We start from the raw sequence: 22,571 nt of genomic DNA on the forward strand, positions 1-22,571 counted from the left end.
AGACTTTGGCCCTTCTGGGTGGGATAGAATATTTGGTGGCTCAGGATCTGCAGGTGCTAACTTCAGTCCTTGTCTAGGAGTGAGAATGTTCTTGTTTAGCTTGCATACATGAGAAGGGAGGTGTTACACAAACATAAGGCAATCAGCAAGCCCCCTACTTTAGGCCACCACGTGTCAGTCACCCCTGATTAAGAACCACATGGTGGGCCGGGCGTGGTGATTCGCGCCTGTAATCCCAGCACTTTGGGAGGCCAAGGCGGGCAGATCACCAGAGGTCAGGAGTTTGAGACCAGCCTGGTCAACATGGTAAAACCCCATCTCTACTAAAAATACAAAAATTAGCCAGGTGTGGTGGCAGGTGCCTGACTCCATCTCAAAAAAAGAGGAAGAAAAAAAAACACATGGTGGAGCATTCAGTGATGCCCTGAGTGTGTATGAATCAAACTAATTGGAATTAATCCTTTCCTTGGTACAGTGGGAAGGGTGGCTTCTGGAGTGAAAAGGCTTACCAACTAGGTGAACTTTTTTTTTTTAATGGGGATCTCACTCTGTTGCCCAGGCTGGGGTGCAATGGTATGATCACAGCTCACTGCAGCCTCAACCTCCTGGGCTCAAGAGATTCTATTCTCCCACTTCTGCCTCCTGAGTAGCTGGGACTACAGATATGTGCCACCACTCCTGGCACATATTTGTGTTATTATTTGTAGACACAAGTTTTTACTATGTTGCCCAGGCTGGTCTCAAATTCCTGGACTCAAGCATTCTCCCACCTCGGCCTCCCAAAGTACTGGGATTACAGGCATCATCCATCACGCCCAGCCTGGGTTAACTTTTGAAGCAAGATTTTCTAACTTTGATTGCCTCATCTAATAAGATACCTTTCAGGATTATAGTGAGGCTTCATGGAATAATGCATATGCAAGCAATGTGTGTGCTCATAGGTTCCATACAAATATCAGGTATTGTTTACCTTGGAAGCTATTCTCGGTGTAAGAATAAAGCAACCTTTTTATCTACTTAGTAGAGGAAACAGCCAGACATCCTCACCATTGAGGGAAGACCAAAGAAAACCCTCCAAAGGCACAGAGATATTTGGAGATATTTGTTTCCCCAGCCTTTCTGTCTTGTTCTGCACAACCCAACTGTTGAGGAGCTGCAGAGCAGCTGCAAGTCAGAAAAAAGTCCTTGGCTAGACCTCCAGCTCCTGTAAACACCTCTGCCTCTCAGGGGTCACACAGTGGCCCTCTTTGTGCAGCCATGTGGCAACTCAGCGAACCAGAGGCTCCTTAACTTGAAACGGTTTAATTTTGATCTGCTTTCTCCATAGGAAGAATGTTATGATCAGAAATTATCTTCCTTTCCACTGGCCCAGTGTACAGCTTTTTCTAAGAATGACCATGAAGGAGTTCAGGAAATGCCACCCAAAACATAACACTTTGGTGTGCTGATTACTTTGAACTGAGGACACTTGGGGAACAGCAGATGTAGGCAGAGGTATTCTCTGAGCTCTCCTTATCGGCCTAAAGACAGATCCTCCAAAAGGAACTCAGTTGTCACGAATCTTCTCCCGGAAATCTTATCAACTGGAAAGGATTAACTCAGATCCCAAGAAGGGAGGCTGGAGGTGACATCACACCCAGACAGACTGTTACCTCTTTTTCTAAGGGCTGCTGTGAGACAACTTGTATTAACGGAGAATTTTTGTGTGCTTGACAAAACCACCTTTATTCACCATTTATTTCTTCCCCTTACCTCCCGTAATTCATGTCGCCACCACCCCCCAGAAACCCTGAACCCCCATTCTTTTCTGTATCTCAGGATCCTATGTGAGCTTTCATCATCTGACCACTTTGAGTCTCATATTTGTGGCACTCCCATGTGTACATTCATAATTAAATACAGTTTTCCTCCTGTCAATCTGTTTATATGTCAGGTTAATTTGCAGCCCAGCCATAGAACTGAGAAAAGTGGAGGGAAGTCATTTTTTATTCCCCTACAATCACGGTTACCCCCATTTAATCGACTTCCCAAAACAATTGCTATATGATATTCATAGAAAGTTGTTTGTGTTTAATAAATCTATGAAGGTGTAAAAATTACCTGTCTCCTAAACTTTAATTTGTATTATGGGTGAGGCTATCCCATGTTTGTACCAGCAGATGGGAAGAGACTTTGAGAAGAGAAATTGTATTCGAGTTAGGAGCCTGAGAGGGGTAGCAAAGTAGGAGGAGGGGCTACTACGCCTGAAGCAGAAGGAGGTCTCTGATGGCTTGTTTAATGTTGCCTCTGTGAGGGCAGGAGCTCTGTGCCTGTCCTAGCCGTTTATTCTCAATATACTGTACCTAGTAGCAGTAGCACTCAATTAAAAATGTGTTGTATGGACTTTGCCTGGGACCAGCAGGAATACCCCATTGGAAGGGAGCAGGGAGCCTCTGAGTGACAAGGTTGGAGAAAGCCCTCTGAACAAGCAGGTCTGAACACAGATACCAGAATGCGGGAAAGCTGCTAGAAGCCTGAGCTGGCAAGCGTGAATCATGAATTGCTGGCTGTTTTTAATCTTGACTATAATATAGTCAGGAAGTAAGAAAGACCTTCATGTACTAAATGCTGAGTGTCTCGCCAACTTTAGAGGGACCTACCTGAGCATTTTATAAATATTAATAGAGTCTGACTGTGGTCTGCTTGCCAATGGCCATGCCGGGTGAGAGCAATTACTGGTCCAGTCCTGATATGTGTGAACTGTTCTGCAGTTACCGGAAAACTTGCTTAGGCCTTGGAAACTTTATGCCCTGGAGATTGGGAAGAAGAGAATGTTTGACCTTATCCTTATGCAAAGGGAACATTTAGAAAGTCCTTAGGGTGCAACATGGAAACCACAGGTCACTGAGAAAGGGTGTCATGTTCGCATTCTGGAGTCTGGGGGCCTCAGAACCAGCGCCAGCTGGAAGGAGAACCCAGTTTAACTTGCTGCAGGGAACAAAATATATATATATGTCCAACTTGCTGTGAGTCAGAGCACTGCACACTGTTCAGGGTGAGGTTGCCCACTTCCTCAGTTGCATTTCAGAGGCTCTGTTAGTAAGTGCTGGCCTGGGAGCACAGAAAGGGGTTAGGCCAGGCCGCTGAGTGTGAGCAGAATCTAAGAGACCATAGGCCTCTCTTTTGGGTGGGGCAGGGATAACTGAGGAATCTGAGGAAAAGGTAGCTACTCTGGGAGTGTGCTGAAATGAGCTTGTCCAAGCCTTAGCACAAGGCAAGGCCACCCTGCCCTGCCACATGCTTCATCCTCCCAGTTTTCTGTACTGCTAGAGCTTCCTTATTCCTAGGGAAATCCTGTGATGGCTGTCACTAGTCTTTGCATTCGGCTCTGACACTAGTGGCGCAAATTGCCCAGGGACTCTAAAAAGGGCTGGTGCCCATAGCCCCACCCAGACCCGCTCAATCAGAACCCTTGAGGCTCATTGACCAGTTGTTGGGGAGGTGCAGAACAAACAGGTAAACAGGGAATTGCAATTCACTGTGCTGTATGTGACCCCCAAGGATAAAAATACTAGCAGCTGCAGTTTGTGGAATGTCTTGGTCCTATGCAAAATACTTGATGTGCAACGGTAAAGTGAATCCCCCTAAAAATCCTTTGGAATATGAAGGTTGCTTATTAGGCTGAATCAAAATTCTGCATGCAGTTAAAAGCGCAATTTTATTTGTGCATTTGACCCAAAAGTTCCTCTGACCACAGAGGCTACAAGCCCTACCCAAGTCCTGGAACTTGGCCTTTGGGAATATTCTAAGTCTGGTAGAACTCATTGTGGAGCACCGTGATGCCCACATGATGGATGCCCAGGAGTCTGGGTTGCTAGTGTTTTTTTGCAGCTTTGTCTGGTCTCAGCCTTTATGGCAGAATTACATTTTTCAGCTGCAGCCTTTCCAAAAGGTTGAGTCAGCCTGAGTTTGCTGCTGGCGCCGTGGAGCCCTAAGACTTTGCTGAGCCCTCACATAGCGCCGGGGAGGCACACCTACTGTCCACCTGCTCCCGTGAGTCATAAAACTGCCACACTGCTGCCAGGCCTGCCAGCCCTGCATTTTCCTCCAGTTGCCACCCTGATGAGAATGAACTTAGCCATATAGGTCAGGGCACCAGGCAGCACTTTTCCCCCAGCCTGCCTTCCTCTTGCAATGTGCTATTGGACAACCAGTTTGTAAAGCAAGGGCCAGGATGTTTCCATTGCTTTATACCAGGTGGCTAAGGAGAGAGGGCAGCAGGGCAGCCTAGAGGCCAACAACCCAGGCTAGAGAGGAGAATCAATCCACGAACATATGATGGAGTAACAGGATTAGCAAGTGCCCAGACCATCATGATGAGACCAGGGAGAGGTCAAAGGAGGCAATAATAAAGTTTCATTAATTATTTCAGACTGTACGCTACTCATATCCCATTTGACATTTACTGTGTATCTATCACGGAGAGTCTCCACTGAAAGGTTTCACTCTTTCATGAATAAAGACTTCCTTATGTGCCTAACACTTTCAAAACGATTCCACATCATGACAGTACCTAAAAATAAGCGCCCTTTTTTCAAAGTTCTCTAGAGGAGCTCTCTTCTCCTTTTCTGTTGCCAGGACTTTGATCAGCCTAATAGTTGGGTGCAAGAGCCCAAAAAAAAAAAGAAATCAAACCTTCTGTGAAAGTTGGTAGCGGTAATATTAAACTGATGTGTAATGTGCCTCCCATAGCAAATGCTCACTTTTGCCACAGGTGCCCTAACTACTACAAGTGTTTGTGTATTTGTTTCCTCTTAGGAAATCCTAGAAAAGTCTAGCTTTATGTTATATGTTGGGGTGCATCGATTAAACTGCTAGTGTGGGTTTCTGCAAACTAAAGATGTATGTAGGTGCTCAAATGGATGACAAACTTAGATACCTAGGTCACCACTCAAATTTCTAAGGGGCATTTTAGTAATTACCTCCAAGGAGCTGCAATGACTGGGAAAATCCATCTATTTCCCTTGAAGTGGAACATATTATTACGAATGTTTAAATGACTTAAAGATGCCTGTTACTTTAAAAAAAAATTCTCCTCAGATTTCAGGTAAAAACAATAATTGAAGATGTCCAGCAAAACAGCAAGTACCAACAATATAGCCCAGGCAAGGAGAACTGTGCAGCAGTTAAGATTAGAAGCCTCCATTGAAAGAATAAAGGTAAGAAGCCCTGACTGGATAACGTGTGCTTTCTACTCAGTTCCCCCTGCTCCTGAGAGGCTGGACCACTTGTCAGAGAAGATAATACCATTTCATTCACTTGCTTCCAGGATTTTTCCAGAACAGGCTGAGAGTCTCAAAATCTTAACTTTCATTTTCCTATCTAGCATGAGCCTCACTTCAAAAGTGTCTGCGTTAGCCTCTCTGTTTGTAAAACTCGGAGACAGGATTTCCTGAGGACCTGTCTCCCCTGAATGAACACGGTCAAATCCACTGATCCCTGTGTTCTAAAGTGGGACACGGGTTCCAAGTAGACTTCATCAACACCCTCGTCATTCCTCTGGAATTGTAGTGTTCTAGAGTTATCAGTGCAGCTGAGGCAGCTTCGCATAACAAGTCAACAGTCTAGGTTTCCTTTTTAGGGAAATGAAGCTTTTAAATGTGTTTGGCCCTCAGTGACCACTTTCTGTGCCCAGAGTAATAATGCCAGCTTTAGTTGAGATCGCATAGAGAAACTGAAATGCATTTCTTAGATCACCTGACTTCGAAGTCTTTTCCCCTGAATCCCAAGAGAGAACTAGGCAGTGAGTGCCCTGGAATGTTATGACTAGTTCTTCCTTGAAACTGAAGCAGTGGGCTGGGCGCGGTGGCTCATGTCTGTAATGCCAACACTTTGGGAGGCCGAGGTAGGCAGATCACCTGACGTTGGGAATTCAAGACCAGCCTGACCAACGCGGAGAAACCCCTGTCTCTACTAAAACTACAAAATTAGCCAGGCATGGTGGAGCACGCATGCCTATAATCCCAGCTACTCAGAAGACTGAGACAGGAGAATCGCTTGAATCTGGGAGGTGGAGGTTGTGGTGAGCTGGGCAACAAGAACGAAACTTCATCTCAAAAAAAAAAGAAAGAAACTGAAGCAGTCACCTGATCCATTCCTCTGGGCCTGGAGATAGTCACCTGTCTTTCCAGCATGAGGCTATCTGGGCTGTCCTAGACAGGGCTCAGCTGCTCATTGCTCTTTGCTTAGGGCAAAGAGATCCTATTCTGTAGGATCTCCCTCCCAGACTTCTGAAACAGGGCATGATATTTTCCGTGTTTAATTCATGCCGGAGTAAGGTACTGCCTCTGCCCATGCTGGTTTCGTCTCTCTTTTTACTTCCGCAAGCCCAATCTCTAACAGTAAATCTTAAAGCTCCACAACTTGGCTCCAGAGTTTTGGCTCCAAGCCCATCGTTCAGTTCTTAAAGTCTGTTCTGCATTCCAATCTGGTTTTTTTTGTTTTTTTTGTTTTTTTGTTTTTTGTTTTTTTTGTTTTTTTTTTTGCTGAGGGGGAGGTAGAAATTAAGATACAACCTTCCCTTGATTCACATATGCTTTTTCTCACCTGACCCCTAACTTTTTATTTGGAGACATTTCAAACCTGCAGAAGAGTTGTAACAACAAACGTTTATAAACTCTTTACCAGGATGCACCAGTTGTTAACATTTGACCACATGTACTTGCTTGCACTCTCTCTCTCCCTCCTTCTGTCTGTACACACATACACACAAAACATATATAATGTCTTTAAACCCTCGAAAGTTATTTGCAGTTCAGGATTATCTAATAAGAATACCTAACACACAGTCCATTTTTGAAAAATCCAGGCCACTTATTTTGCAGAATCACCCTCACTTTAGGTGTGATCGTTTGCTGACTGGACTCCAGGTAAATGTTGGACAGGAATGCTAGCTCATTAGCTGGTGGCGTGTCCTCATCACTCTCCTGAAGGGATACATGGCGCCACTTTGATCATTGTTAAGTTGCCTGGTTAAGAAAGACCTTACCTGCCAAATTGCACCATTTTAAAGGCACCATTTCCTTTTTTTACCTGACAAGTATCTGAGAGTGATGCTTTGAGACTCTGATGATCTTGTTCAAATCAGTCTTCCATTCAATAGCCTAGCATTCAAATACACTCTGAAAGTGTGCACGTAAAATGTTTTCTTCCTTGTTTGTTTGATTTATCTCCATGCTAGGTTTCGAAGGCATCAGCGGACCTCATGTCCTACTGTGAGGAACATGCCAGGAGTGACCCTTTGCTGATAGGAATACCAACTTCAGAAAACCCTTTCAAGGATAAAAAAACTTGCATCATCTTATAGTGGAATAGAGAAACAGCTCCTCGCCTCTTCTCAACAAAGCAAATTATGAGCAGCTCCTTGAAGAGATTTCCCTTCAGCTTATTTGGTAACCACTGCTAATAACTAAAATGTTCTCACCTTGGAATAACGGACTCTGAAGTCTCTATTTTCCAAGTTGTCCTTTCTCTTAAAATACCCTTTACTGATTTAATACAGAATAACAATCTTATTTTCCACTTGGTAACTATGGCTTTATGTTGGGTTACTGTTTAAGGAAAGTTGATCTGGGCCTTTTTAAAAACATAATTATATACTTTAGATATACAATGGATTCTGATATGTCAGGACCTAAATTACCTAAGCACCTGTCAAATTAAAATGCCAAAATTAATTGAAATCCTAAAGTCTTTATATCCTTTATAAGGCGTGTGCCAGCCTGTATAGTATATAAGGGAGAGGGATGTTTTGTGTATATATATGCCTTTGTGTATACACTTATCAAAGCTATTTTCTTATGAAAACATCCCTCTTTCCATACCATCAGTTTCTCAGTTCCAGAAATTATACCTTTACTTTGAGCTGTGTATAGGTAGAATAAAAAAATTCCTTTCATATTGTTATTGTACAAAAAGTAAAGAGTATCCTAAAGATTGTATTCATTGTAATCAAGTAATGCAGTCATCTCTCCTCTCTTGAAATCTTGCTGGACCTCTTAGGCTACAATAAACTGCACCAAGCTAAACTGACAGTCATTCAATAATATGAGACATTAATTTACAAGGACCCTTTTGGGCTTCAACGATGCTGAGTTGAAAAGGGGAGGAGACCCTTGGGAGGACCCCATGCAGCTGTGCTCCCAGGGCTCATGTTCTCTACTGGATTAGGGATAGGCACCTCTGAAATCTCCACCCTGATGATTGGAATGAAACGGAGTGAACATGAGCCCAGCTGAGAGAGGAGCAGGAATGTGTGAAAACCAGCTGCTCTCCTTGTCCCAGCTTTGTGATTGAGCCCTCTGTCTTGCTCTCTCTGCCTTCCCTGTGTCTTTCCTATCTTACCAGAGCATCTGTTTGCAGAGGTAATACTACCTTCCCCAGCCACAGGTGTGTGGAACATAGTGAGAAAAAATAAAATAAAAAAAAAAAATGCAAAGTTGTCAGGATGCTTAAGCTCTTTTCAGGTATCTGCAGTTTTATCCCTACCTTGTTCACACACCATCCGAGAGGCATATAGGCTACCCAAGAGAGCCTTGGATTCAGTGGTACACTCCTTGGGCCCAAGGGCTTCAGCAACTGGGTATGGAGTTCCTTGATTTTCGTCTGGGCCCAAATACAGCCCTCACACCCTTGGAATTTCCGGGTGTGGGGGTAGCCCCAAAAGGAGGAATCTCCTATGGCCAATAAGGTATCTTGACTTTATCAGAGTAGAAGAGAGGGTCACTTTGCACTCAAATCATACACACGGCCTTTGATATTTTAATTAGTCTTTAGTTCATTAAAAGTAACTACTAAGGAAAGGTTAAAACTTCCTCTCAAAAGGAATCAACCCCAAGAAGCAATTATTTACAATGATTTTCCCAAATTTTGTACAATCTGTCCTGGAAAGCAAACCCCTTTTAAAATCTAATGTCTGGGCTTTGAGTATTAGCTCATTTAGGGTGAACAAAATGCATTACTGTTTTTAAACTGCCCACATTTATTCAGTATTTCTCCAAGTTGCTATCTCTTCAGCCTTGTGAATGGCCCTCACTTTTCTGAGGCCATGTGAAAATCACGGCACTGCCCTTAGCCTTGTGTCATCTGCTTTTTCGTTCTGCAATATGCCCAGTTCCCAAATCAATTATAGGTACCTGTTTAGGAGACAGAAAGATTTTACCTCTCAAAGGGTGAGATTGGAAATTTACACTAAAAAGACAACTTCACATTTAATGCTTCACTTAATGAGACATTCTTTTTTTATAAGTCTATTTTTCTACTCAGTTTCAGAACACTAATCTGATTTTCACTCTGATTTTTAACGTTTCTTTAAATATTTATAATGTAGCTTCTTTCAAAATATTTTCATGAAAAATTACTTTTATTATACCATTATGTGCACGTTATTGGTAGCAGGCATAGTTTATTATTTAGTACTGAAACATGCTCTTTTACCTAACAGTAAACAAGTATGTTTTGATATATATCTGTTAATATGCTTATAGTGGTAAGAAATGGACTTGAGGTCCCAGGAGATTTCATTTTAGTTGCCCTGGTCAGATACAATAAAGGCTATGAGTATAAATATGTAACTTCCTAACCAGGTGTAGGACATGTTCATGAATATCAAATCTTTTGATGCTGGACCCAAGAGGGGGAAAATTGTAGCTAAATGTTGATTACTTATAACTAGACGTCTGTGTGAGAAAATATATGTATACGTATATATGATATGCAGAAGTCACTTTTATTTATCAGGCTTTATTCTCCTTACAAAGCCACAGTTTAACTGTCTGCAGCAGTTGGTTTATGTTAATGATAGACAAATGCCCAGTGTTCGTTATTTTTTCCAACTACCACTGTAATGATATACTTTCTCACGTATATACATGCAACTTCTTGGCTTCATTTCCATGAAGCTATTTCAGTATATTCAGTATACTTTGTCCTTAATGCTGCTTCTGTTAGCAGTGATCTCTTTCTTTTTTTCATTCTTGCATCTTCATTAGTTCATCATAAATCTGTCCACTTGAGGCCTCAGGACCTTGGCAAGATTGCATGACTCTGAAGTATTTTACAGAAACACTTTTTAAATAAGGGAAATATTTTATATATCAGATGGTTCACAAGTGATGGGTCATAGCTAGTTTTTTTTTTCCTTCTAAAAAATGTCAGGTTTTTAAAATCACTTACCTTATTGAAATGAAAAGTGCCATACTTACCTTTTAAAGGAAAGACCTGATTTGCTTTTCTCTATTTAGACTGTTTTGTACTTTTACTAATCTTTATCAGGAAAAAAACCAAAACTTTATACCAATGATTTAGTAATTTTGAGGCATAGGGTAGCTTACATAGTGGAGGATGTGCCAAATACTCTCTTCAGATGCCACCTTCTTAACCAGTTTCTAACTAAAATAGTGTTATCTGACTAATTCCTCTGAATTTTGATGTAAGATCTATACAGGCCCCCAGAATGATTATAGTACATGCCAGTCATTTCTCAGTGAAATAAATACAATACCAGAGGACATTATGGGTTGTATTGCTTTCTTTTATGGTAGACCTGTTAATGGGGAAAAAAAATACATCACATCAAATAGAATCTTGTATCTGTGTGTTAAAATAGAGCACTTACCTGAAGTCAGTGGCCTGGATCATAGCCCTGGATCATTTCCCAGTCTGTCCTGTGCTGTGTGACCTTGGACAAGGCGCTTCATCTCTCTGAGCCTCTGTTTCTCCATGTGTAAAACAAGGGGCTGCAGGAGATGATGGCTGAGAGCCCTTCCAGTTCCCAGATGCCTTGGTCCAAAGACCCCCACCCCTCTGCTGGTCCTGCCAACGTGTTGGTGCTATAAGCTGCTTCAGATATAAAATTAGTTTATCTATGATGTTTGTTCATTTAATAGCTTCTAAAAGGCCTTTTTGTTATACAGTGCTTTTTTTCTAGTTTTATGGACTTGGTTACTGTAATAGTGTCTTGTTTTTAGCCATGTAATTACAAACACATATTCTCTTGATGTCTCAGTAAATTTGCATTTGATATATCATTGATGAGATTTTGTTGTTATATAATATTCTTTGGCTACTCATCTGTCCAGCATCTTATTAACCATAACACTGTGATCATTGTTTGGAAATATGTCCTATGGAAAGAATGAAAGGATTTACTTCACAGCTAGCATGTTCACAGATTTGAAAGAAGTTTCATTAAAAGCACCATTGCTTTCTTTACTGCGTCAGTGCCTCATTGTAGCATCCTACCTGTGTTTTGCTCAATAAATGAATAAAATACCATTTCTCTTCCCCTTTCCCTTCCTTCACTCAGTTAACATTTTCTGAGCACCTCCTGGGAGCAAGCTGCTGAGAGTCAGGCTCCCATGACACCCAAATGAATAAGACACACACCAGCCCATGAGAAGGTCACAGTCTGAGCAAGGAGGGTGGGTATGACAGATATGTAAACTAATCATAGTATCATGTGGCAAGTGCCATAACTCAGGTGATCACAGAGTGCCGTGAGAGCCCAGAGGAAAGAGGGACTAGCTCCACATTGACAAAGACCTCCCTCGAAAAGGCTTCCAAGGGTGGTGATGTTTGGGCTGAGTGAGAGAGGAACAGTATGCGCTGGAATTGAGGTCCTGGGAGGAGATGAGAGGAGGAGAAAAGAAGACTGGAAGCCAGTGTGCAGATGGCCCCCGATCCTGCCCTCCCATCCTGCTTGCCTATCCTGAAACCAACAAGGGGGCTAGAGAGGCTGTTAAGGAGTGAGGTAATAACTCTGACCTGTGGAGGGCTGTTTCCCATCCTGAGACCAGCTGTGGCCATGGAAACTGATAACAAATGGAAAGGTCATTAGATTGGTGGTGACTTATATTCACCATGTGTTTGCTGAAAGTGCCCTGCCCCCTCTTCTGCTCCTTCCCCCAGGGCTGGGATTCCCACAGAGATGAGGGGAGGGCAAAATCAAAGAACAAGGGCAGGAGGCAGCCATCAAGCCCCAGGCTATGAACCAGGAATGCTACAGAGATGGCCCCTGCTTCTGAGAGCCAGCACTCCACACTTACAAGAAAGGTAAGGGCAAAAGACAGTCCCTGGGCCCTTTCTAGTAAAAGACTGAAGGATTTAAGATACATTGGTTTTGAAAAATAACAACTGAGAAGAACTTTTTACCGCTTCTGACCAAATTGCCAAGTTCTTGTAATTCTCAGTGGAGGAGAGTTGGGGATGATGGATGGGATTGGGAAGGGGTGAGTTTTTAAAAGGTGGGAGGAGGGAAAGTAATGAAGCTGGAAGAGGCAGGTGAGATGTATACTTGGTTAACATGGACAAGAAACCCAGGCCTGCGGATAGTGATTGGAACTCAGAGTGGAGATGCATGTCACGGGGCTTTCCACCTCTTCTGGATATGTGCCATGATCAGGTTTTCCTTGGCAGGAGGGTCAGTTACACATAAACACATGGATATTCCCTCTAAACCTTTTTATTTGGGGCTCTATACTGCTTATTTGGTGCTAGGCAACCGTTTTTTGAGTATTTGTCCCTCACTCCATATGCCAGGTTTATAATCTCTCGGCTTAAAACTCTGACCGTGTCTGTGGAGCCTGGTCCCACTGTCAGTTCTAGCTGTCTTTGTACAACCTGGCGTGGCTAGAGCCTTGTGCTTGTTTTCAGAGCATGGCCATACTTGCTGCTGTACCGCTTTACCACTGTGAGTAGCAAATAACCTTTGCCTTCAGATGAGTCCTCTGTTACTCTAATTACTTTCTCCTTATCTGAATCATTTAAATCCATGAAGGTTGTTTGACTCTAGGCCAACCCTGGGTAAATGTGCAGTTAGTCTAAGGAACCCTCACCTCAATTGCCCATTTTTTTCAAAAAATTTTTCTGCCCTGAAGGAAAATGCAGTCCCAGTAAATTTATTGTCATGTGCAAATAACTTAATATATTGGTCAGTAGATGACCACTGGCACTGTCAAATACAACTCTGGAGAGAGTGATATTTAGTACAAAGAAATGGAAGTTCATAGTAAAGTTTAGGCATCACGGAGAATTAATTTTACATATGAAGCATTCCTATACCCCTTAAATCCTCCTAGACAATCTACTGAATGATGAAAGCAATTAATTGGAATGGTTGACATCCATAATGGGAAGATATCAGGTAAGTCCAAGAAATTTGCAGCTGAGACATCTGTGTGCACAATGATAGTTTTATTTTATTTTATTTATTTATTTATTTTTTTTTTTTTGAGACAGAGTCTCACTCTGTCGCCCAGGCTGGAATGCAGTGGCGCGATCTCCACTCACTGCAAGCTCCGCCTCCCGGGTTCACGCCATTCTCTTGCCTCAGCCTCCCAAGTAGCTGGGACTACAGGCACCCACCACCGCACCCGGCTAATTTTTGTATTTTTTTAGTAGAGACGGGGTTTCACCGTGTTAGCTAGGATGGTCTCTATCTCCTGACCTCATGATACCCCGTCTCAGCCTCCCAAAGTGCTGGGATTACAGGCGTGAGTCACCGCGCCCGGCCTTATTTTTGTTTTTATTTTTTTTTGAAACGGAGTCCCGCTCTGTCACCCAAGCTGGGAGTGCAGTAGTGCGATCTTGGCTCACTGCAACCTCCCCCTCCCAGATTCAAACAATTCTCCTGCCTCAGCCTCCCAAGTAGCTGTGATTACAGGCATATATGCCACAACGCCCGCCTAATTTGTTTTGTATTTTTAGTAGAGACGGGGTTTCACTGTGTTAGCGAGACTGGTCTCAAACCCCTAACCTCAGGAGATCCACCCTCCTCAGCCTCCCAAAGTGCTGGGATTACAGGTGTGAGTCACTGCTCCCTGGCCCCACATTGCTACTTCTGATCTCTAGAGCCAACCACCTCCAACCCCTCCACACACACACCCTGCTCAGGAATAGGAGGGCATCATCCGCTAAAAGAACTTACATATGGTCTTAACAGAAGACATTCGCCAAATATGTGATGTCACAAGGGCACTGTGGATCCATAAATTTGTGTACTGGGGCAAGCCTAAAGGAGTCACTCCCTGAACAACTGTGGGCAGTGCTACCTCCTCTAAGCCAGGCACTGACAGACTTGGTCACTAATGTCACTGACCTTAATTAAAAGTTGGCCTGTCAGATTTAGGTAGTGCACATGTTAATTTTTTAACATTTTATTAATTGTGTAGTTTTATATGTATTAGGAAAACCAGAACTAGCACAAGTTGTGATAGAAAGTTTCCTTCTAAAATAGATTTAAATAAAAAGTAAGCCAACATATATTTTTTAATGTAAGTATATAATAGCATACCTTTGATCTGGATATGGAAAAAATTGTCATGAAGCCCTACAATACAAGCAAGTAAAAAGCCAAGCATCCCCTTTGGGAATCAACTCCAAGAATCACTCATGTAGGCCGGGCGCGGTGGCTCACGCCTGTAATCCCAGCACTCTGGGAGGCCGAGGCAGGTGGATCATGAGGTCAGGAGATCAAGACCATCCTGGCTAACACGGTGAAACCCCATCTCGACTAAAAAATTCAAAAAATTAGCTGGGCATGGTGGCGGGCGCCTGTAGTCCCAGCTACTAGAGAAGCTGAGGCAGGAGAATGGCGTGAACCTGGAAGGCGGAGCTTGCAGTGAGCCGAGATTTCACCACTGCATTCCAGCCTGGTGACAGAACCACTGTTCTCAAGAAAAAAAAAAAAAAAAAAAAAGAATCACCTATGTAAAGCAGACAAGGTTCACATTTCTACTTTTAACCTTGAAACATTTTCCCATGGCCAATACCCTAGAAGTGCTTTGTTCTAAATAAACATTTTAGATCCGACCTTGGTGATGTAGCATTTCAACATTGGCCATGCAACATCTGTCAACATTTGTAGACATCTGTGCAAGGCAATGAGGAACACTGAACTCCAGACACTAGGCTGGGCATTGTGCATGTGTTCTCCCATTTAAAGGACTCTTTAAAGGAAAGTAGATGTGATTTAAGCCCATCTTACAGATGAGGAAACTGAGGCTCAGAGAAGTTAAAATTGTGCTAGATCCTACAACATAAAAGGACGGGTCCTAAGTACATACACCTAGGCAGATTCTACAGCCCATGGACTATCTTAACATTTGTAGCATGGTTTGAATAAGGGAAAAAACAAACAAACAAAAACAGTAACTTTGGTAATTGTTAGATTAAATAAATAAAAGGTTAAATAAAAGGTAAGGTAAATAAATAGGTCCTTTACTAATCATGGGTGTAATACCCTGGGCCTTAAGAATAAACAGTGCTGTATTTCAGGCATTTACTATGACTAGGTACTGTTCTTAGCATCTTGCATCTGTTTATTTATTATTTTTTTGGAGGGGGTTGTTGTTTTTTGTTTTTGTTTTGAGACAGAATCTTCCTCTGTTGCCCAGCCTGGAGTGCAGTGGCAAGATCTTGGCTCACTGCAACCTCTGCATCCCAGGTTCAAGTGATTCTTCTCCTAAGCCCCCCAAGTAGCTAGGATTACAGACATGCACCACCATGCCCAGCTAATTTTTGTATTTTTAGTAGAGATGGGGTTTCACCATGTTGGCCAGGCTGGTCTCGAACTCCTGACCTCAGGTGATCCACCCGCCTTGGCCTCCCAAAGTGCTGGGATTACAAGCGTGAGCCACCGCACCTGGCCTGCATCTGTTAATTCATGTAATTCTCACAACAAATCCAGGAAACAGCTACTCTTATTATTCCTACTTTACATACTAGGAAATAGAAGCCTGGAGAGATCCAAAAGTATATTGGATATGGTTTCAGAAAACCATTTTTCAGGGTAGCCAGTGTGACGTAAGAGAAAGAATACGTATCTTGGAATCAGCAAATGCGTGCTCTGGACTGATTACTATTCATTCACTATGCAACTTTAGGACACTTATGACCTCTGATTCTGTTTCCCCATTCACTTTTTAAAAAAAGATATAGGCTAGGTAATTTTTAACATTTCCTCTAGCTTTAAATTTTATATAAATCTGTAAATCTGAGAGGAGATCAACCCTCTTGCCATCTCCACCCCAAGACATTTTACATTTTCCTCCTTGAACTGAAAATAAGGAGAAGAACCAAAGTCTAGCGTATGGAGTCAGAGGAGGGCATGTAGGTTGGTTGTGTATAATTATAGGTATTAAAAATATATTTAAAGAATCACCTCCTGACACTTCAGCTACTGGCTCATCAACAGGTCTGTAAAGAATTTTAAGGAAAAATGAATTATAGAAGAGCATTTTGAATATTGACAGCCTACCACTAACAGAATTAAGTGAGCAAACTTCTTCAGCAAACTTAAAGTGTCAGTAGCACCTTATGAGTTCATAAAACGTAACTACAAAAAGAAAAATAGTCCATTCAAACATTAAATATGAATGACAGTGCATTTGGTTTATAGAAACAGAACAAAGAGAAATGTATCTATTTGTTGAGCTCCTACTAGCACTGTGGTAGGTATGTCCTAGGATAAACCCAGAAAAGACAAGGATAGTGGGAGTGGGGGTAAGAGGGGCGTGGGCAGTAGGAAATAAACAGATAAATTGCTATGCAATATGGTAAATGCTATCATAAGAAATTGTTCTGCCTGAATGAGTCAGAAAAGATTTAAAAGAAGAGATAATACATTAGTTGGACTTTGAAGAACGAGTAGGAGTTTGTTGGTAAAGAATAGGGAAAGGATATTCTCAGCAGTGAAAAAGAGTGTGTGCAAAAGCCCCAGGATCTAAGGAAGCCTGGAGTGTCAGAGTAGCAGAGATCTTTGCAACAGAAGTATGGGAAGGAGAATGTGGACAAGGCTGGGAAGGAAGGTTGGGTCAAATAATCAAAGGCCAAGAGTTTGTATTCAATTATATGGGGGAGAAGGGTAGTTGGTAAAAGATTTTTAAGCAGGGTCTTGACATGAAGATAGTTAGAATGAACAAGGATAATAAACTAGTGAAGAAAAGCTGGAGGATGTGTTTCTAATTTCTGTGGGGAGTGGGGAGTGGGGGGTGATATTCACTATTCTTTTATTAGTTCTTCAACTCCTTTCCATTCCAAATCCGTATCACTCTCCTCCAACCCCACCCGCTATTTACCTCCTCTGTGATCTGTTTCTGTCTACCTCTTCAGCCTGCCTTTCTCCACTCCCTTCCTTAAATACTTAATCCCCTAACGAACACCACAGAGCCCCACACATGCCATACCCCTCACCCCAATGAGCTCCTAAATGTACTTTAAGACTCACATCAAGCATCACCTTCTCCTGGAAGGCTTCCTGATCACCCCCTACACACACACACACACACACACACACATTGTGCATACCCATGCTTGCCATGACACCACTCTGGCTTGAAAATTATCTGTGTCTGTCAGCTTCCTATAGTTCCTACAGTAAACTGCAGGTAGAAACTGTGTCATAATCATCTTTATGGAGCAAGCTCTAGCACAGTACTTGATACCCAGTACTTACGTTCTCACAACCTTGATTTTGAACAGAAACTGTTCTGATAACCTAAATGAGAGATAAAGAACTAAACTGAGTTAATGGAAACGGAGAGGGGAAACTAGATTAGTAAAAATTAACATAATTTAATTGGATGGTGTCTTGCTGAATTCAGTTATGTTGGGCCATGTAGTTTACTGGATGGTTTCTTTTTTACTTGTATAACTAATTTGCAAACAGAACAATTAAATATTAATGGAATATAAACATGCATAGAAAATCGCCAGTTCATGGAAGATGCAATTATTATAAGCTTACATATATTGACTGCTTCTAGGAACTGAGCTAGGTTCTTCCTATGCATTGTTTCCTTTCCTTTTCACCATAACCCAATGATATAAGCCTTGTTTATTTCCCCCATTTTACAGGAGAGGTAACTGAGGCTTAGAGAAGTTACACTAACTTTCCCAAGTTCTAGCTAGGATCCAAGATTCAAGCTCAAGTCTTTCTGCCTCTAAGAGTCCACTGTCTTTTTTCTTCATTTTTCTTATTCTTTTCTTTCTTATAAAAATAGGGTCTTGCTATGTTGCCCAAGCTGATCTCAAACTCCTAGCCTCAAACAAGCCTCCCAACTAGGCTTCCCAAAGTGCTGGAATTACAGGCTGGTATTAAGACAGCGGCCTGGAGTGGCGGCCACTGTCTTAACTGCTGTACTCTTGTTCTTATCTTTCACCAGCCCTGTCCTTCACAGTTATATAAAGACGCAAAATCAAATCAGAAGACTTCTTGAGATGACCCCATTTCTTGCTGAGTGCTTATTTCTTTGATGGTAAGATGATTACAACATGGTGATATAATCATGTGTTAAGTGATGATACTAAGAAAGTTTGCTGCTTTTCTTATAAATTCTTTCTCAGACAATGCTAGAAAAGATATTAGCATAAAAGCATACAGGGACACAAAGGTCACCTTTCCAATGATGCTTAGAATTTTCTCAGTTCTCAGATGAAAGAAGATAATTCTTAGAATTCTCACCTGCCTGTTTTGTGTGTCCTTTAGCTTTCCCAAGGCTCTGCCCCACTTATTGGATAAGTAAAAGATTCGATTCAATTAGTTTCATTCTTCCCCAGCCTAATCTCTGCTGTCTGGTTGGCCTCTTTGAGAGACTGACCTAGCATCAAGAGGACTGAGTTCACAGGAAAATTCTGATTCTTCCACTTCCATGGGATCTTGGAGGTGTCTCTTGATTTCTCTGAGCCTCAGTTGCTTTAGCAGAGAATCAAATGCATTAATAAATGTGAAAATCCATGAAAGGCAGAAAGTACTAGTAGTTGTAAGAAAAATGGAAGTGGCCAGGTGCAGTGGTTCACACCTGTAATCCCAGCACTTTGGGAGGCCGAGGCGGGAGGATCACCAGGTCAGGAGTCCAAGACCAGCCTGGCCAACATGATGAAACCCTGGCTCTACCAAAAATATAAAAAATTAGCCGGGTGTGGTGGCACACACCTGTAATCCCAGCTACTAGGGAGGCTGAGGCAGAAGAACTGCTTGAACCTGGGAGGCAGAGGTTGCAGTGAGCCAAGATCGTGCCACTGCACTCCAGCCTGGGCAACAGAGCGAGACTCGGTCTCAAAAAAAAAGAAAAAAGAAAAACTAAAACAGGAAACCCCACTTACTTCTCAGCACCTACTGTGTGCCTGATACTGAGAAGTACTCATTGTATAACAATAACGGATTTTAATCGTGCTTGTCAGCTTCTCCCTCGTCTTCCAAGTGCCTAGCGCCATGTCTAGCACATAACAGGTGTGTTGATCTGTCAGTTCGAGAGGTAAGAACCATTCTGTTTACAGACTCTTCTATCTTCTTTGCAGTGATCACCTGAGTTAACTTGTACATTCTCTGTCTCCAGGTAGCAAATCATTCTGGTACACCTCTTCCTGGGAATCCCTGCAATCTTTGCAGAGAAATATGCATCCTTTTGGTGGGCTAACATCAAGGGAAACTGGAAACTGATTATGTAGAAGCTTCTCCCTCCCTAATCCCTGAGATTTGTAAACAGAGCTCCGAGAGACCATTCATTGTTTCTCAAACTTCCCTTATAAGAATTACCTGAATTACTTGTTAAAAACATATATATATATATGCACACACACACACACATATATATATAATGTTTTCTTTTTCTGGGGCTTGAATCAGGAAAAATAAATTCTGAGCCTTATTCCAGCCCCACTTAATCTAAAGCTTCTGGGAATACATCTTGAAAGTTATATTTTTAACAAGCACCCCAGGGCCTTATTATCATCCAAACAGTTTGAGAAATTCCGATAGTGTAAAATACTTCATTTTACACAGGAAGATTCTAAGCCCCAGTCTGAGTTGGTGGGGTGGGGGCGAAGGGTGGACCTCACATGCCTAATAGGATTAGGGAGGGAAGCTTACATGAGTCCAGCAAACTAGAGCCATAACAGGGAGGGGTGAGGTCTGTGGCAAACTGGAAATCTGAGACTAAAAGGGAGGGGCCTCCTCTCGGCTCCAGCCAATTGCCGCCATGCAGAGTGTGGACCCACTGTTGCCAATATAGCAAATTTTCAAGAGACAATAGAAGTCTGGATTTTGCTAAGAAATTTTCCCATTTTTAAATGTTTACAACTGATTTTTTAAAATTTTTAAACATTGTCTAAATTTCTTTTGGTTACCAGTTTCCACCCTCACATTAGGACTTTGTAAGCTATAGCATCATCTTTTTGTTGTCTGTCTCTTGGTGGTGCCAGCATCTGTCTCTTCTCTTAGTTTTTGCCAATTAATTTTAATGGCTTTCTATCATCTAGTAGAAAAGAAGCTTGGCCTGCAGGAAAATCATGCTCCGGTTTCTACCATCTTTGCTACTCCATCACCCATCACTGGAGGACATGTTTGCATCCTGGTCTTGCCACTTACAATATGATTCTGGGCAAATTAAGATCTCTGTGTATCAGTATTTTCACTTTCAAAATAGGGCTAATAATAGCACCTACTCCCACAGGGTTGTTGAGAATGCTCATGAGTTCCTGTCTATAAAATGCTTAGATCAGAGCTCAGGATGTAATAAGTCTTGTATGACTGTTGCTGTCCCCCAAAAGCTAGCTCCAAACACGCCTTCAGCGTGTACTTTCCTGAGCTATTGCTCTTCCTCCTGGAGTAAACGCCCTTCACATTCACCTGGCAGATCTCTTCATCTTGCAGGTCTCACTGAACCTGGCAAACATTCCCTGGCCCCAGGAACACTTAGGTCTTGAATATACCTCATTATCACTTATCACCTAGTATTACAGGTATCAGGTATCCCTACTAAATTGTACACATCCTTAAAGACAGCTGCTTTTTCACCTTTGTGGCCTTGGAACCTAACACAGTGCCAGGAAAATGATATGCATTCAGTAAACAGCATGATTGAAATGAACATGCTTATCTTTAATGTGCTTAATGATTTCCTTATAGATTGTCAACTTAAGGACAAATGCTCTAATAGGCTCCATCTTTGTATTCTTTGTAGCACATAGCAGAATTATATTCGACATTCAGTCAGTCAATCGATCACATTTTTGTGCTGTTTGCAAAATACGATGCTAGCTTATGAACAGAGTTTACAACCTTTTTCTCCATTCCTGTATGCCTTCTGGAGATTTCTATCCTTTGAACTTCTGGAACAGTTCTCTGGGCCTTTCTTATGTTGCTGGTAATTTTCTGCTTTGTATTCATGTAGTAATACAAAGTCCTTGAGGCCAAAGTGTGTGTCTGATTTTTTTTTTTTTTTTTTTTTTTTTTTAGACTTCAATATAACCAGCATATAGTCCCTTGCCCACAGTAAGCACTCACTTAATATTTCTTGGTGGTTTTTATGAATAAAACCGTTTCACAGAGGTTCTTACGTTTATCAAAGTATTGTTAAAAAGAAAAAAAGTATTCACTTCTTTGAGGGATACTTGCTTGGTGTCAAATCATGCCACTGAGTTTTGTTCATTTGAAGAAAACCTATCTCTCAAATTTCAGTCTTTTACTATATATCAAAAAATAAAATTCAACCTATGTAATTGAGAATTAAGAAATTATTTCACAAAGGCTCCAGTAACTCATCTCAAAACATGCTTTGGAAATATTTTCAACTGACAGTATACAAATAATTCTTTCCTAAAAATGACCCTTTTTTCTTTATTTGGGAACTAAGGTATGTATTATAGGAGATTAGCTACTTTCATTATAAAAGTTTAACTTGCTAAGAGCCTAGGTTAAGTGTGGAAAGGAGGAAGTAATGCTATTTATGACACTGAGGCAAAGTTGCCAGTGGAAAAAATAGGTATTTTCCACTTTTCAACGTTCAATACACCTTAGGTAGATGAGGGGATTTTTGTTCTTGTTGTAACATAGCTTGCAATAAGTAGATTTAATGGTTTTTAAGGCAACAACTGAAGAATATTGGCATCAATTCGAGATAGAAGCCATCCAGGTAATTTTATACTTGTTTAAAATTAACTGTTTCATGATTGGGTTTTTCAATGCTGTGTTAACTTTCTGTTATGCTCAATCAGGAAAGAAAACAAGAGTTTAAAAGTTTGAAGAAACCAGACAGCATTGCAGTAATTGTTGAGATTTTCCTCAAAACAAGCTGAAGAATGTATAAGTACTATTACAGATATCTAAGCATTGTGAATTTAGAATAAAGCTCAAAACTCCTTTTGAAAACATAGTTATATAGATGTACATGTCATAACACAGATCTCTCTGATGCCTTCAGTTTTCCTATTGCTATCACCTGGATTTTAGTAATAGCCACACTCCATTGAGCATCTATCATGTGCCAGGTAGTTTGTGTTCATTATTTTTAATCATTCATTTATTCAGTAAATATTAATTCAGCACCTACTATTTGCTGGCACTTGTGTCAAATACCGGGCTACAATAATGAAGCAGATATTACCTGCCTTGAGGGAGGTTGCAGAGTTGTAGAAGAGGCCACAAGTCTGCAAGATAGGTAATCTTATCTCCATTTTACATGAGTAAAACAGGATGAAGGACTAATCAAGGCCAGCTGCTACTGTGTGTGTTCCACTAAGCGAAGCAGCTTTAT

At 41.6% G+C, this 22,571-nt stretch overlaps 1 protein-coding gene across 2 annotated transcripts in view; it reads left to right on the forward strand.

The window, feature by feature from the left end:
* Positions 1-11,311, forward strand: part of GNG12 (G protein subunit gamma 12) — a 131,246-nt gene extending 119,935 nt beyond the window's left edge. For both annotated transcript variants that reach the window (XM_017877146.1, XM_017877147.1), the window contains exons 3-4: positions 5,080-5,198; positions 7,220-11,311. In XM_017877146.1, coding sequence (XP_017732635.1) covers positions 5,106-5,198; positions 7,220-7,345 — 219 coding nt within the window. In that variant the 5' untranslated portion in view covers positions 5,080-5,105 and the 3' untranslated portion in view covers positions 7,346-11,311. The remainder of the gene's footprint in view (positions 1-5,079; positions 5,199-7,219) is intronic.
* Positions 11,312-22,571: the final 11,260 nt, after the last annotated feature.

Source organism: Rhinopithecus bieti, unplaced genomic scaffold (genome assembly GCF_001698545.2).
Source record: "Rhinopithecus bieti isolate Rb0 unplaced genomic scaffold, ASM169854v2 scaffold_6380, whole genome shotgun sequence".
Lineage (NCBI taxonomy): Eukaryota > Metazoa > Chordata > Mammalia > Primates > Cercopithecidae > Rhinopithecus > Rhinopithecus bieti.